Source organism: Oncorhynchus gorbuscha, linkage group LG11 (assembly GCF_021184085.1).
Source record: "Oncorhynchus gorbuscha isolate QuinsamMale2020 ecotype Even-year linkage group LG11, OgorEven_v1.0, whole genome shotgun sequence".
NCBI lineage: Eukaryota > Metazoa > Chordata > Actinopteri > Salmoniformes > Salmonidae > Oncorhynchus > Oncorhynchus gorbuscha.
In genome coordinates, this window is record NC_060183.1 from 28309297 (window position 1) to 28324550 (window position 15254).

Below are 15254 nucleotides of genomic sequence, written 5' to 3' on the forward strand. Positions count from 1 at the left end.
GTATTGACCTTTTAGTAAGCTAGCTATCTAACGTTAGTTGGCTACTAATACATGGAACTTTCCAGTATATTAACTATATGCTATCTAAATAACTACATTTATTGACTTGATTATTCACGTCATTCTTAGCTTAGCTAAGTGGTATAGTCATTGTGCGTTGTCAATGGACATTGTTAATGAAGTCATAAGATGTCTACCTAGTAATTTGTTATGCTAACACGCTTGCAACAGCATCAACTTTTGGGAGACAGTCGAAACGCTAATGTACTCACCTGAAAGGATACTGTTCGATTACAGTATACTAAAAACTAATACTGAACTAATATTATATCGTGTGTAGTATATACTCATTTAGTATGCAGTATACAGTATGTTATGGGTATTAGAACATAGCTAGCATTTTCCACCACCATCAACAAAACTCCAAATGATGGAATTTCTTGTGGAAGATTGGTGTCGGATTCCTCCATTAGAGTTCCAGACACTTGTAGAATCTATGCCAATGTGCACTGAAGCTGTTCTGTCTTGTGGTGGTCCAACGCCCTATTAAAACATTCTATTTATTACTTTTTAGTTATACTTTTTATTGCCTCACACCCATTACTTTACTTATACATGTACATATTTCAATACATCATTCATTTATAATTCAATTGTACATTGCCACACATACTAACGAGATCACTGTCCATCCAGCATGGACATTTGCACCCCAGTTAAGGGTTCCTAATCTAGGGTGCTCTGAGGGCTTGATTCCCTGGTCTGGTGGGTACTATGGCCTACTATGGTACGACTTCTCATTTGTGCTATATATGAGGACCAGGATTGTGTTTGTTTAAACAGTCAAGGACAGAAGATATGCTGGTGCACCCAGTGAAGGTCAGGTGTTCAGGCCAAGCAGCCCACACCAACCCAGTATCACATATTATTGTGAAATAGACACAAATTGCTTATTGGAAATGAGTGACAGGCACACTAAAAAATATATTTTTTTAGTGTGCAGTATAGGATTTTTTTAGACAGTGCATCACCGATAAAGACAGTAGGTTACTTAAGACAGGAACAATAGGAGGGAGGTTGGGCAGGGGGAATGGGTTGGCGTTGTAACGCGAATAATGCAAATATCTAGCAACCCAAAGGTTGTGTGTTCGAATCTCATCACGGACAACTTTAAAATGTTTGCTAGTCAGCTACATTGCAACTACTTAGCATGTTAGCTAACCCTTTTCCTAACCTGAATCCTTCAACCTAACTCCCAAACTTAACCCTTCATCTCCTTAGGTAGCATTTTAGCTAACTATAACCCCTAACCTTAACCCCCAACCCTAACCTTAACCCGTAGCCTAGCTAACGTGAGCCACCGAGCTAGCCTAGCTAACATTAGACACAACAAATTTGAATTTGTGTAATGTACACAAATGCGTTATGATGAAAGACATGATGATGAAAACCATCTAATACACATCACAAATTTTGAAGAAGTAATTTGTGTCTATTTCACAATAGGCTGCGATAGTGTGTTGGCCCACACACAGTAGGTTATATTGGGAAGAAGGGTAGTCTAATGCCTGAGTGTAACGATTCTCCTCTTCGTCTGAGGAAGAGTATTCAAGATCGGACCAAAATGCAGCATGGTACGTGTCCATGTTAAATTTATTACAACTGAACACTGAATACAAAATAACAAACGTGTAACAACGAAAATCGAAACAGTCCTGCAAGGTGACACAACACAAAACAGGAAACAACTACCCACAAACACAGGTGGGAACAGGCTACCTAAGTATGGTTCTCAATCAGAGACAACGATTGACAGCTGCCTCTGATTGGGAACCATACCAGGCCAACACATAGAAGTACAAAACATAGAACAAAACATAGAATGCCAACCCCAACTCACGTCCTAACCAAACAAAATAGAGACATAAAAAAGGAACTTAGGTCAGGACGTGACACCGAGAAGCCGGTGTTTGGAGGATATATTGGAATGGGTGTTGTCTCGAGCCGGCAAACCGTGCCAATATATCCTTCAAACACCGGCTTCGAGGACATTATCACTTTTATACAGTGGGTTACCAAAATATTCAAATAATAATGGAAATAGTTTCATTAAAACATTTATTTAGATGAATTTATTCACTGTTTCATCCTTCCACGAGATAGTCCTGACACAAATCTAGGGTTGCTACCCAAGCCGGCTGGCCACAGACGCAACCCAGTCGTTAAGTATTTTTTGTTCTGTATGGATGCGACCCAATCGTTCTGGCTGGTAATGTTCTTATCTCTTGCTTGCTAGATAGCCAACTACAGCTAACTTACAGTCAGGTCAAACAGTGCAGCCAGAATAACAGCAATGTAGCTGCATTTGCATTAGTTTATTAAGCTGTTTTCTAGTCAAATGTATTTGGATACATTCATAAGAATGAGCTACTGATGCGCAATTTCACCTGGCATAGAAGATGTGCGCTCTTGTCAGGACACTGTTGTTCAGAGGAGCTAGCCAACTACACAGCTAACACAATCACTTCAAACTTTCACACCTGCACCCACTCCCCCTCTCTCAGCGCCAGGATGCCCATCATTACACACACCTGTCACTATCATTACGCACATCAGCCCTCAATGGACTTACTTGAATTCCCTCACGTTTTGATTGCCTTCCCTATATCTGTCTGTTCCTCTGTTTCATCCCTGTGTCAGCATTATTGTCATTTTGTTTTCCCTGTCCAGACACTGTCTGTGTTCTGTTTCATGTCCGTTGTTCCATTAAATGTTCACACCCTGTACTTGCTTCTCGTCTCCCAGAGTCAGTCCTTACACAAACTGAAGCTGTAAAGACTGCATACTAGCTGCATTTTGTTTTTCATTTTGCCTGTTTTTTATTTCTTTGTATATGTCCATAGAAATTATGCTGATTCATGATTTTGAACTGTCTGAGAAGAGCTGCCTGAATGTGTGTGTCGTCCCGACTCCCAAAACCTACACGTTCATTACAATAGGACCGCTGGGGATCGAATTTCAATATTGAAACAATGAGAGAGAGACCACAAGTTTTATTCAAATCTCCGCTATTGAATACCAATTCCTAGTATAAAATAAATGGGAGATAATGTCTAGAGTCTTTTTACAGTGGAGATCAAGTTTATATATTGTCTGACTGGGCTGATGTGACAACCAGTGGATTGCGCAGTGAGACGGAACAGAGTAAATAGGCATTTCAAGTCATAGCTTTAGCCGGTGGTAAATTGAGGAATAGACACCAGCTGGAATGCGGTTTTAACCAATCAGTGTCCAGGATTAGACCCACCCGTTGTATAATTATCAATGATCCTCATAATTTTACTCCCAGCTATTTTGTTTTCACATTCGCAATCGTGTTTAGTAATGACTTGATGCCGGAATTCAGACAATAAATACCCTTTTTATCATCACTTACGTTTTATATTTTGTGGTTCTTATGTGTGTGTGTGCACGTGCATGTGAGCTAGTGCGCTTGTGGTCAGGGTATCAAAAGGCAATGTGCGTGGTGTGTGAGAGAGAGAGAGAGGGAAAGATGAAAAAGCCGATAGAAATAGAAAAAATGCTGACGTAACCATAGGCTTTGATTTAATCTGATACAGTATGTAATCCTCATTTTATGAGGTTTGAAGCTGTGGAGAGAGCATGTCCTCACACACTGGTCTCCCAGTCCTTGATAGTTGATACACATCTTAATTACATATTTCTAAAGATGTTACTGGAAAACAGTAATAAAGCAATAAATTGGCTAAAACCTCAAGCTTGACAGTTGATTGGCTTTTCACTTCTGTTAGGTCACAAGTATAAGCGCAGTGTCCGTCTGATTGAGGTTGAGTGAATCTTAAGGAGGAAAACACAGAGGTTCTCTGGTTGTTTATGGAAGTGCGAGTTATCACAGTTAGGACACAACGCACATGGGCACAGGGGACTATTTTCGTCTCGTAACTCTACACCAGGTACCCATGTTAAGAATATAAATAGCCTGATTTTCTTAGGCGCAGTGTCTGTTTACGTTGAGCCGCTGCTGGCTGACTGGCTTATGTCAGGCGGAAGAGACTCTTCAACTTTCAAAGGTTGTTCATTGAATTACTTGGCAAATTCTCAGGACCAGGTACTGGCAAGTTCCTTTGCATCCTTGATTATCTCTATCGGATTCCGATAGTCACCTGTATCTCTCAGAAGAATAGGCTCTCCAATGCAACACAATTTGACTTGATCCACCTTGAGTGAAATTGACATTCTCTGGTGAGCTCAATAGTGGAGGTTCGTAAAAGTGGATAGCGCTAAAACGATGACTTCATATCTGAATTCCGATATTTTTATGTGCCTTTGCCACTGGCGCATTTACATTTTTTGGGTAACATATATTTGGCACTTTCTTCTGCTCTTTTGTATAGCCTGAACCTGACTTGCTATGGATCAACACCAGGACTATATGAACAACGCCCCTAACACCTACAGCTACAACTCCGGGGACACCATGAGCGTTTCCTTAGCCGGCATGACCATCAACGACCTGCATCACCAGGAGAACGGGGTCCAGCTGGGGCACAGGAGCCCAGGGGAAGGCCCCATGAAAGGTCAGCTATTATATCTATCTATCAGCCTGTAAAATAGGCTGCTAAACTAGCACAGACCGTCAAAGCACACGCTTGCTCAATTAACCTCCAGATAGAAACAGAGGGATGTTTTATTGAGGGTATAGCTACTGCGGGGCCCAAAATAGCTTTAGAGGATGGGTGTGTAAAGGAGCTTGAAGGGTAAAAGAATGTCTTCATTAAAACTGCATGAGCCAGAAAAGTGTGATCAGGGGTTACTTATTGTAGTCAGGAAGAACACAACAAATGACTTAATTTACACAGCTTATTTTTATAGCTTTATATAAGTAAATGGATTGGATCTGTGTGGGCGTAGTGGGCAGAGGGTAGCTTTGTAAGTCAACAAGCATTATGCTAGCCACAAAAACGTGTCCAAGACTGCCAAATCTAGATGAATGTCTTGACTGATGGCCTTTTTCTCTCTCTCTAAAGTCACATGCCATTTCTTAGTCAAAATTCTCTGCAATGAACGGGCCAAGAGGCTGAGGCTTTCTGATTGTTCTATTTTTTAATCCCTTTACATAAAGCAAACAAGGCATGCTTGACTGGGCCTTCAGTCCCCAGATTGCAGCTGCACTCTCCCGCTCTCCTACTCTGCAATACAGGGATCTGGGTCAGGGACCTCAGAACGCTCCCTGCGCCTCCGTCCACCACCACTGTTACCAATTCATCCCCGTAAACAATCAAGCTTTCAGGACAGTACATAGATCCTTAACCTTTTGTGAAGGCACATTATTAATCAAATGGGTAGTCAATGGAAGGCTAAGACTAGGGAAGGAATGAGGAGATACAGTACAGTAGGGAAAGCCTTGGCAACTGGGAGGTTTGCCCCATGGCGTTGATGACATATTGCAGTGCCTTCAGAAAGTAATCTTACAAAGTGGGATTAATATGGATTTAATTGTAAAAAAAAAAATGTCAACGATTTACACAAAATATTCTAATGTCAAAGTCGAAAACAAATTGTAATATTGGTAAAAAAAAAAAAAAAAACGAAACACTAATATACTGTACCTTGATTAGATACGTATTCAACCCCCTGAGTCAATACATGAGTCAATACATGTTAGAATCACTTTTGGCAGCGATTACAGCTCTGAGTCTTTCTGGGTAAGTCTCTAAGAGCTTTGCACACCAGTATAATACAATATTTGCACATTATTATTTTAAGAATTCTTCAAGCTCTGTTAGTTGTTGATCACTTGTAAGACAGCCATTTTCTAGTTTTGTTATAGCTTTTCAAGCCAATTTAAGTCAAAACTGCAACTAGGCTACTCAGGAACATTCAATGTTGTCTTGGTAAGCAACTCCAGGGTATATGTGGCCTTGAGTTTTAGGTTGATGCCCTGCTTGTTTTGGAACATTTTTTATTCTGTACAGGCTTCCTTTTTTTTCATACACAGGCTTCCTTTTTTAAACCAATCTACCAATAGGTGTCCTTCTTTGTGAGGCATTGGAAAACCTACATCTTTTGTGGTTGAATCTGTTTGAAATTCACTACTCGACTGAGGGACCTTCCAGATAATTGTATGTGTGGGGTACAGAGAGTCCATCAAAAACCATGTTAAACACTATTATCGCACACAGAGTGAGTCCATGCAATTTATTATGTGACTTGTTAAGCTCATTTTGACTCCTAAATTTATTTAGGCAGGCCATAACAAAGGGGTTGAATACTTATTGACTCAAAACATTTCAGCTTTTCATTTTGATTTAATTTATAAAAATGTTGAAAAACATCATTCTACTTTGACATCATGGGGTAATTGTGTTTAGGCCAGTGACAAAAAATCTAACACAACAAAATGTGGAAAAGGTTCATTAGTGTGAATACTTTCTGAAGGAACTTTATCTAGAAAGGAGAGAAGAGCACAGTTGCTGTACTAGCAGACTACAGGCGGGGTCACCAACCTCTCACAATGGGGGTTGGCTGTTGTGTTGCAACGAGCGCAACAACAATGATGATAACCTTCTCTTTTTATTCCTGCTGTGCCCCCCAAAATGGCTGCTCTGCCCAAGTAGTACGTAGTCTAGCTTTCCCCAGTTTACAGCCCTCACTAGTGCACTCGTTCTCCCCCTTCGTCCTTCCCCTAGCCACTCGGACGAGCAGGAAGCTACACCGCTCTGAGTCAGTTCCTACACAGGGCTTAACAGTACTTGCACCGACTGTACGGCACATAGTGAGTACACTCTACTAACTAGTAGTTACGGGAGACCACTGTGATTTGTTCGTAGTCATCTAGCGTAGATACTAAATATTGACTTCCCAACGGAGTCAAGCGTGTTTTGTGTAGTTTAGTGGTAGATGAGACCATGTCATTGGCAATTAGTGATAATTCTTACTGGTTAAAGAGATGGTTTTCACACTTTCAGCAATTTTCATTTCATTGCCAGACTGACTACTGCTAAGTTAAATAATTGTCACTTATTTTTTATGCTGAAATATGTTGATTGTTTGATGATGTAACAAGCTAAAGGAACAGGCGCCATTCTCTGAAAGGGGAATTAAAGAGCTGGTCAACGGGGGCAACATTAAGCCTGGATTTAGGGACTAAACATTACAATAATACCCAGTGGCTGGGTTTAAATGTTGAAATAAAGGTATTTTGGATTTAATTTCACAGCGTTTGTTGACATTCACTACTTCCATAACCAGTGTTTGATGTGCGGAAAATGTGGATGAGGTTTTTCGGTACTACACACCATATGCACTTGGGGCCAGGGCCATAGATAGATGACTGCTTGGCTTGGGGCCATCTACTAATGACGTGTCTATGCAGTTGTGTTCATTAGGCACCAAACAGACTGAAACAGCACAGGCTACATGCACATGTCAAATATGAAACAGTAATTTAACATTTTCCCCTTCATAACCTTTTCCTACGGTGTGTCCTTCTGAACACGGCCCAGGTTTCTAACCTAAAGCTTGCCTTTCTCTCCCAGTGGAGCCCGAGGAAGCCACACTAGAGGACAGAGCGGCTGAACCACAGTCTGAGCTCTCTGAACTGGAGAGCAACACCTGTGATGAGGAGGTGCAACTTAGCGCCTCTGGTGAGGAGGAGGTGCAACCTGGTATGCACCCGCCACCACCACTGCACCTTGCATTCAGCTTTAATACCGATGTTCCTTCTATCCGTTTAAAAAAGAAATAATCCTTCACTATGTGCAGTACGTGTTTCTATGCAGGAAACCATTTTAATATTGCTAAACTATTCATTTGTATCATTTTAATATTGCTAAACTATTCATTTGTTTCAGAGCCATAACCCCCCCAAAAAAGCTTTTTCTTGTTTTGCAGACTTTATTTTCCTTTACAAATGTCGGACAAACTATATGACTAACCTTTGCTTTCTTCTCAGTTTGATTGATTGTGTCTGGCTCTTGTGTTTTAGATTTTCGCTTCTGATCAAATGTCATAATAAAGCAGAATGTTATTTATTAATAATCCATGACATGACCAACCAGGTCTTCTGACCTAAAGTGTGCATTTCTCTCCCAGTGGAGCCTGAGGAAGCCAGACCAAAGCACAGGTTGACTGAACCACAGTCTGAGATTTCTGAACTGGAGAGCATCTGTGACGAGGAGGTGCACCTTGGTATGCACCCACCACCAGAACCACCACGCTCGTTTGCATTAAACTTTTCTAACGTTGTTATTTTAAATTAATCGCTGGTTCTGCCCCTCTTTTGTACGTAACATGATTATGTTATGTACTGTATCAGCTTAATATTGTTTGAACTATTTGTTGGTTTCAGAGCCACAACCTGAAGAGAGTTAGTGTTTTGGTCAGCTTTTGTTAATGCTCACTCTAATGTCATTTCTGGGTTAACCTTTTTTTTCCCTTTTATGAATCACTCTTAATTATCTTAATACTTACTTCTCTCGTTAATTTCCCCCAGTGCATTTGGTTTTGTGTGTGTGGTCAAGTTTGCAGCAGACAAATCACAAAGCATAACTTTTTCCCTGGTCCATTTACAATACCATAGCAACAGTATCTCAACTAGAATTACTCTCAGCAGTGGGATCAAAAGACACGCCTCCATTCTGAAACCAGATAGAAACCGGATTTGTTACACATAGCATTATGGGTATTGTAGTACACTGCACACCATGTTACATTGTTACATAGCCCAAGAGAAAAGGGAAACAGCTGGTTGAAAGGACCCTGTGATATGTTAGAACAGATCAGAAGCCTTCAGATATGGAGGATGCCACACTAATGGAGAACACAGTTGCTGTGCTGCCAGAAGGAAAACCAGGCTAGGTGTCATGTTGGACCATGATTTTTCAATGAGAACAGTGTGTCAGGCTCAGCATCTCCCAACGTCTAGCAATACCTATAACCTATAACCTATAACCTATAACCTATAACCACACACACAGCTGGATTTAGATATGGATTGTTTAATCAAATGACTTTGTTTTGATGTATGTGGAAAAGGCAGAGGGAAAGATGAGTTGCTGTGGCTTTTGTGCATTAACCAAAAAACGGTATGCATGGTTTCAAGTATTCTAGGCTGCTCTGCTTTCTTTGCAGTTGCGTGGTTCTTTTGGATGTTATGCACTGTAGCATGTAACGTGTTTGACAAGACCTAATAGTTGGATCCTCTTTTTGTTTCTCTGCACTGCCTCACCGTGTTTGAACAGCAACTGGAGGAACAGCCTCAACAGGTATTTTAGTCGATCACACTGTGGACAATGTTTGCTAACACTTTGGGTATATCTTAGGTAAAGTCCAGATCACTATTTTATGATATTAGTCATAGCTGCTACAATACTATTGGTGCCATACTACTAAATATAATATGGTAATATAAACTGCTGTGATACATGTTTAAAAGAATATGATGGTTGTTTAGAAGTTCTCAGCATAATTAGACATATTTTTTTAAAGGCATATTTTGGAATGAAATATGCACCATTCAGTGTGTATCACAGCATATCATCCCAGCACATCTCACAGTTATGTTTACATTGGTCTCATAGTCATCTGTTGTCAATCTTTTCCATTGATCCAGTTGTGAAGCATTTTGTCCATCTTTACGTCATGAATGTTAATGTAAGTTGTTATGTGCATTCTATAAAGCCATTCTATCCATTCCGCACTTTTCATAGCCGCTGGACAGACGCAGAGAGCGTCCTGTGACTTCTTTCACGACACCATTATAAGCACAAAAACATTTATTTTTTGGTACTTTTCTGTGGTGTTCTCCAAATCATGACTATGTAGTTCACTGTCAAATTAATTTCTCTTTTCTTCTCAAATAAAATTTTAAACGGGGAGACGGAAACGAGTGGAGTAAATTCACAATTAAATCTGCCTTTCAAAAAAACTAGAGGAACCTGGTGTGGGAATCCTCAGTGGATTTGTGTTGGTGCCGCCTAATGGATCGGAATCTGCTGAAGACACAGAGATTGGGGCAGGACTTGACTTCAAGACCTTGGGAGCTTTCTGTTCTCTGGACTCTGAAGCTGCAGACTCAGAGGCGGCACAGGGGGGAGGGGACTTTGGGAAGAGGTTGAGAAACTCTTTATGGACCTCTGGAGACCATACCCAGGGGTCAGAGGGGAGAGGGGACCTCCCGTCCGCAAGGGGGGTCAGTCCAGATTCTCAGAGAGCGGTCAGTCTTGATGCACCTGAGTGCTCCTCTGGGCAGAGCGATCTGCTGGGCACCTCTTTAGTCCGCAGCACAGCCTTTGAGGACCTCACCTCTGTTGAAGAGAATAGATTGTGGGTAGATGAAGACCAGGGTCTAAGGATTTCAAAAGAAGCCAAAAAACAAGGACTGGCTTTCGATTATGCCGAGTCTCTCCAACAGGCTGCTGCTGCTGCTTCTAATACTGGATCTAAGGAGTTTGTTCCAGGAAGCCCTGATTCCTTTCCGGTTCACAGTCTATCCTCAACCCACTTTTTTCTGGAAAACTCTGTACCAGTGGACAGAAGCCCCAGACATTATTCAGAATATCTCCAGCAGGTACATGACGCTGTCTCATCAGCTTTAAAGGACACTGCCCAGTTTGATGTGGACAACCGGCTGGAGCGACAAATAGAGCCACAGGTCAATGGAAACACTGTGTCTTCTGACAGTGGCAAACATTTGACAACAGTACTATTTGACATAGGTGTAATTAACCCTGTTTTAGAATTAGAAGGAGCAAGTTATATGTCCATACCTGATTTCGTCGAGGATCCCAAGACGAGAGATGTTGTACAGTCCACCAAGACCTCAAGCGAACTCCAGAAAACTCCCCAAAGTTCTCCCGCAAGAAAGTCATTGGTCCCGGTTGCTATATACAAAGGTCTGTTTGCCGATCTATTCACCAAATCCCAAACTAAATCTTCTTCAGTTAATTTCATCCTCTTTATTTTACCAAACAGCTACCGTATGCTATGCGGCATTCGCTCCCATGAAAATGCGCTATGGAACTTCACGTTTGGCTGAGGATAAGCTTGTCGTCCTCCCTTCCCTTTGTTTTTGTTTCCTCCTGTCTGTCTTGTTCTTTCTGCTGGCCTTGCAGACCCCAAAAATCCACTACGGTTTACAGATCTCACAAATGCTTTGAGTGTTTCCAGTCAACAAGTCCTGTGTGTTACAGTCACTATGCATGTTTTTGAGAGTTCCACGTCTTTGTGATTGTCTTTCATTTGGTCTCCACTTCCCTATGCACACATACATACAAAGAAACATGTCAATGGCCTCTCGAAGTTTGTTCACTCGGTGAGCTAAAAAAAAGGGCAATGGATATTTTTGTCTGAAGGGTCCAATATGCTAAATGTCCGTTTCCCCTTTTTCTTCCACAGCTCAAGCAAAGATTGAAAATGACAATGCTGATAAGAAGGTAGGCAACGTATCCCATAGCAGTACACGTGGACAATGCTACAAATTTCTTCTTAATTTGTCATTGAAAACATATTTGAAATCATATTTCCTTATCAGTATTGAACCTTTAACTCATGTGAATCCATGCCTGTTTCATGACATTTCTTCATTTACTTTCAAGGTATTCAAACATTTTTTTTTACACTCATTGCTTCCAATCATACAAAGACAACCAAAACTGCCACCAAAGCTAGACCCACATCTGGCCTTAAAAGACCCTCCCCAGTCAACAGAACCAGAAATGGGCCCACCTCATTGCCCACTAGAGCCAGCAGTGTAGGGACCAGGCAGTCCCGTGTAAGTATGGCACAAGCCTGCACACGGCTGAGAGTGGTACAACCCATGCACCCCTGCATACGGCTGATAGTGGTGCAGGCCAGACCTTTCCGCTGCCTAACAAACAGCATTTTTTCCCTGTTCATTAACTCATGCCAACACTCACTAACTCTCAGTCTTGCCTTTTTTCGATTGTAACCCCTTATGATTGTAAGGGTGTTTGAAGGTTTTCAAAATATACATTAGATTAAATGGGGCCCACACTCTGGATTGCTCAATTCTTAATAGGTGCAATTGTATTGGTATTTGCTAAACATAAATACATCATTCATAGTTAAAGGTCGAAGAAAAAACATGTTTTTCCATGATATCATTGATAGTACAGTTGAAGTCGGATGTATACATACACCTTAGCCAAATACATTTAAACTCAGTTTTTCACAATTCCTGACATTTAATCCAAGTAAAAATTCCTCGTCTTAGGTCAGTTAGGATCACCACTTTATTTTAAGAATGTGAATTGTCAGAATAATAGTACAGGTAATGATTTATTTCAGATTTTTCATCATTCCCAGTGGGAAAGCATCGCCTTTAAATTGTTTAACTTGGGTCAAACGTTTCGGGTAGCCTTCCACAAGTTTCCCACAACAAGTTGGGTGAATTTTGGCCCATTCCTCCTGACAGAGCTGATGAAACTGAGTCAGGTGTGTAGGCCTCCTTGCTTGTACTTGCTTTTTCAGTTCTGCCCACAAATGTTCTATTGGATTGAGGTCATGGCTTTGTGATGGCCACTCCAATACCTTGACTTTGTTGTCCTTAAGCCATTTTACCACAACTTTGGAAGTATGCTTGGAGTCATTGTCCATTTGGAAGACCCATTTGCGACCAAGCTTTTACTTCCTGACTGATGTCTTGAGATGCTGCTTCCATATATCCACATAATTTTCCTTTCCTCATGATGCCATCTGTTTTGTGAAATGCACCAGTCCCTCCTGCAGCAACCCCCGGGATTCACGGTTGGGACGGTGTTCTTCGGCTTGCAAGTCTTCCCCTTTTTCCACCAAACATAACAATGGTCATTATGGACAAACAAGTTCTATTTTTTTTTCTTCAAAAAGTACGATCTTTGTCCCCATTTGCAGTTGCAAACTGTAGTCTGGCTTTTTTATGGCAGTTTGGGAGCAGTGGCTTCTTCCTTGCTGAGCGACCTTTCAGGTTATGTCGATATAAGACTTGTTTTACTATGGATATAGATACTTTTGTACCTGTTTCCTCCAGCATCTTCCCAAGGTCCCTTGATGTTGTTCTGGGATTGATTTGCACTTTTTGCACCAAAGTACGTTCATCTCTAGGAGACAGAATGCATCTCCTTCCTGAGCGGTATGACGGCTGCGTGGTCCCATGGTGTATATACTTGCGTACTATTGTTTGTACAGATGAACGTGGTACCTTCAGGCGTTTGGAAATTGCTCCCAAGGATGAACCAGACTTGTGAAGGTCTACAATTGTTTTTCTGAGGTGTTGGCTGATTGTCAAGAAAAGAGGCACTGAGTATTAAGAGTATTAAGGTAGGCCTTGAAATACATCCTCCAATTGACTCAAATTATGTCAATTAGCCTATCAGAGGCTTCTAAAGCCATTACATAATTTTCTGGAATTTTCCAAGCTGTTTAAATGCACAGTTAACCTAGTGTATGTAAACTTCCGACTTCAACTGTACGTACGTGTGTGTGTGTGTGTGTGGTGCATATGTGTTTGTCCATGTGTGTGCGTGCCTGTGTCAATGTGTCCACTTCCTGTCCTTGGTCTCAACCTGTCTCTCAGGGACCTGCAGCTCTCACTGTAGAGTAGATTGGAGAGGGAGGTTACTGCTTTTTATTTTATTTTATTTTTACAATAGTTCAATCTGATGTATAGACAGGGGTGAAAGTCTTTCATGTAATTTCTTTCATGTAATTTCTTACCGGTACAGGACACCCAAGTGTGCTCATGCCTTTTTTTTCAATACTACAAAAATTACAGAGGAGCTTACTCTGCTGACACTGTCACGGATTCCCCCAGTACTGTTGCTCATTCCGTGCACCAGTTCCAGTGCACCAGTTCCAGAGGTCTACTTTGCCGGCTGAACTGTCTCATTACGCACACCTGATTCCTATCCCCCTGATTAGTAATTGTATATATGTGCCCTCTGTTCACCATTGTCTTGTTGGTTATTGTTCCCATGTCCGTCGGTCTGTGAGTACCTGTGCTTTGTTATTTTGGTTTTCGTGCTGCGTGTATTGTGCACTTGTTATCACGGCTCTCACCCCATGTATTGTTGTGCATTTGTTATTAATGGTCTCGCCCCGTGTAGTGGATTGCGTGTCTCGTTCTGTGTAGTGGATTGCGGGTCTCGTTCCGTGTAGTGGATTGTCTCGTTCCGTGTAGTGGATTGCGGGTCTCGTTCCGTGTAGTGGATTGCGGGTCTCGTTCTGTGTAGTGGATTGCGGGTCTCGTTCCGTGTAGTGGATTGCGGGTCTCGTTCCGTGTAGTGGATTGCGGGTCTCGTTCTGTGTAGTGGATTGCGGGTCTCGTTCCGTGTAGTTTGCCTCGTGTATTTATTCAGTGGATTGCGGGTCTCGTTCCGTGTAGTGGATTGCGGGTCTCGTTCCGTGTATTTATTCAAGGATTTACTTCGCTCTTTTGTTTGGGTTACATCCCTGTGCTTTTGTATACGTGTTTGTTTTGGGCTTCGTACCCGTGCCTTTTCATGGCATGTTGTATATTTTGGGTGGAGTATTAACCCCCCCCCCCCTATTACAAATTCCTGTGCCTGTCTCCAATCATTTATACAACATGACAGAATAACCAACCCTAAATGGAGACAGTGGGAATGGCCCGTCTGACCACGCTGCAACTAGCCCGTCCCATGCGCCTGTCTCCAATCATATATACAATGTGACAGACTAACAAACAGATCAATAAAAACGATGTCTGATCCATATAATCGGCCTACGAGAAGGGGGAGACATAAATACAATATGAAGTCCATCTAACCTGGAGGAGGAAATTATTGTTCAAAAACAAACAAGTGGCACTGACCTAATGATAAACAGTGAATATGCACACTCACTGCTGTTCTCCTCTGGTGCAAATAGGCTACTGTTCGCTCAATTAAGTAAAGAATTTGAATTTTGAACTAAAAAACAGATTGAGTCATTTTCATTGTCATCCCTTTACAGCAATAGACTTTTTACAGCAATGGACATCTGTTAAAGAAAACCTACGTGTAATGAAATTCTGGCATTGTCATTAGGCCTACACTTGTAGCCTGAATTGATGCATCCACAGTTGTCCACGTGCGCCTCGATCTCTGCCATTCATCTCCGCCTTGTCTGCAATGCTAGTCTCGGCCACTCATCTCTGCCTTGACAAAATGTAAGTGTTCTCAAACCACAATGCAATTTGGAGAGTATACCACCCGGTTTCCAGTCAATTCGCT

At 41.6% G+C, this 15254-nt stretch overlaps 1 protein-coding gene across 18 annotated transcripts in view; it reads left to right on the forward strand.

Moving 5' to 3' along the window:
* The window catches only part of mapta (microtubule-associated protein tau a), a 46438-nt gene that overhangs the window by 11722 nt on the left and 19462 nt on the right, over positions 1-15254 (forward strand). For 6 of the 18 annotated variants that reach the window (XM_046369242.1, XM_046369246.1, XM_046369248.1 and 3 more), the window contains exons 2-7: positions 4416-4598; positions 7560-7688; positions 8116-8211; positions 9264-9287; positions 11419-11456; positions 11666-11794. In XM_046369242.1, the coding sequence (XP_046225198.1) occupies positions 4433-4598; positions 7560-7688; positions 8116-8211; positions 9264-9287; positions 11419-11456; positions 11666-11794 (582 nt within the window). In that variant the 5' untranslated portion in view covers positions 4416-4432. Of the gene's footprint in view, positions 1-4142; positions 4282-4415; positions 4599-7559; positions 7689-8115; positions 8212-9263; positions 9288-9320; positions 10917-11418; positions 11457-11665; positions 11795-15254 lie in introns of those variants that run through there. The other 12 variants (XM_046369258.1, XM_046369260.1, XM_046369244.1 and 9 more) reach the window with 11 other exon arrangements.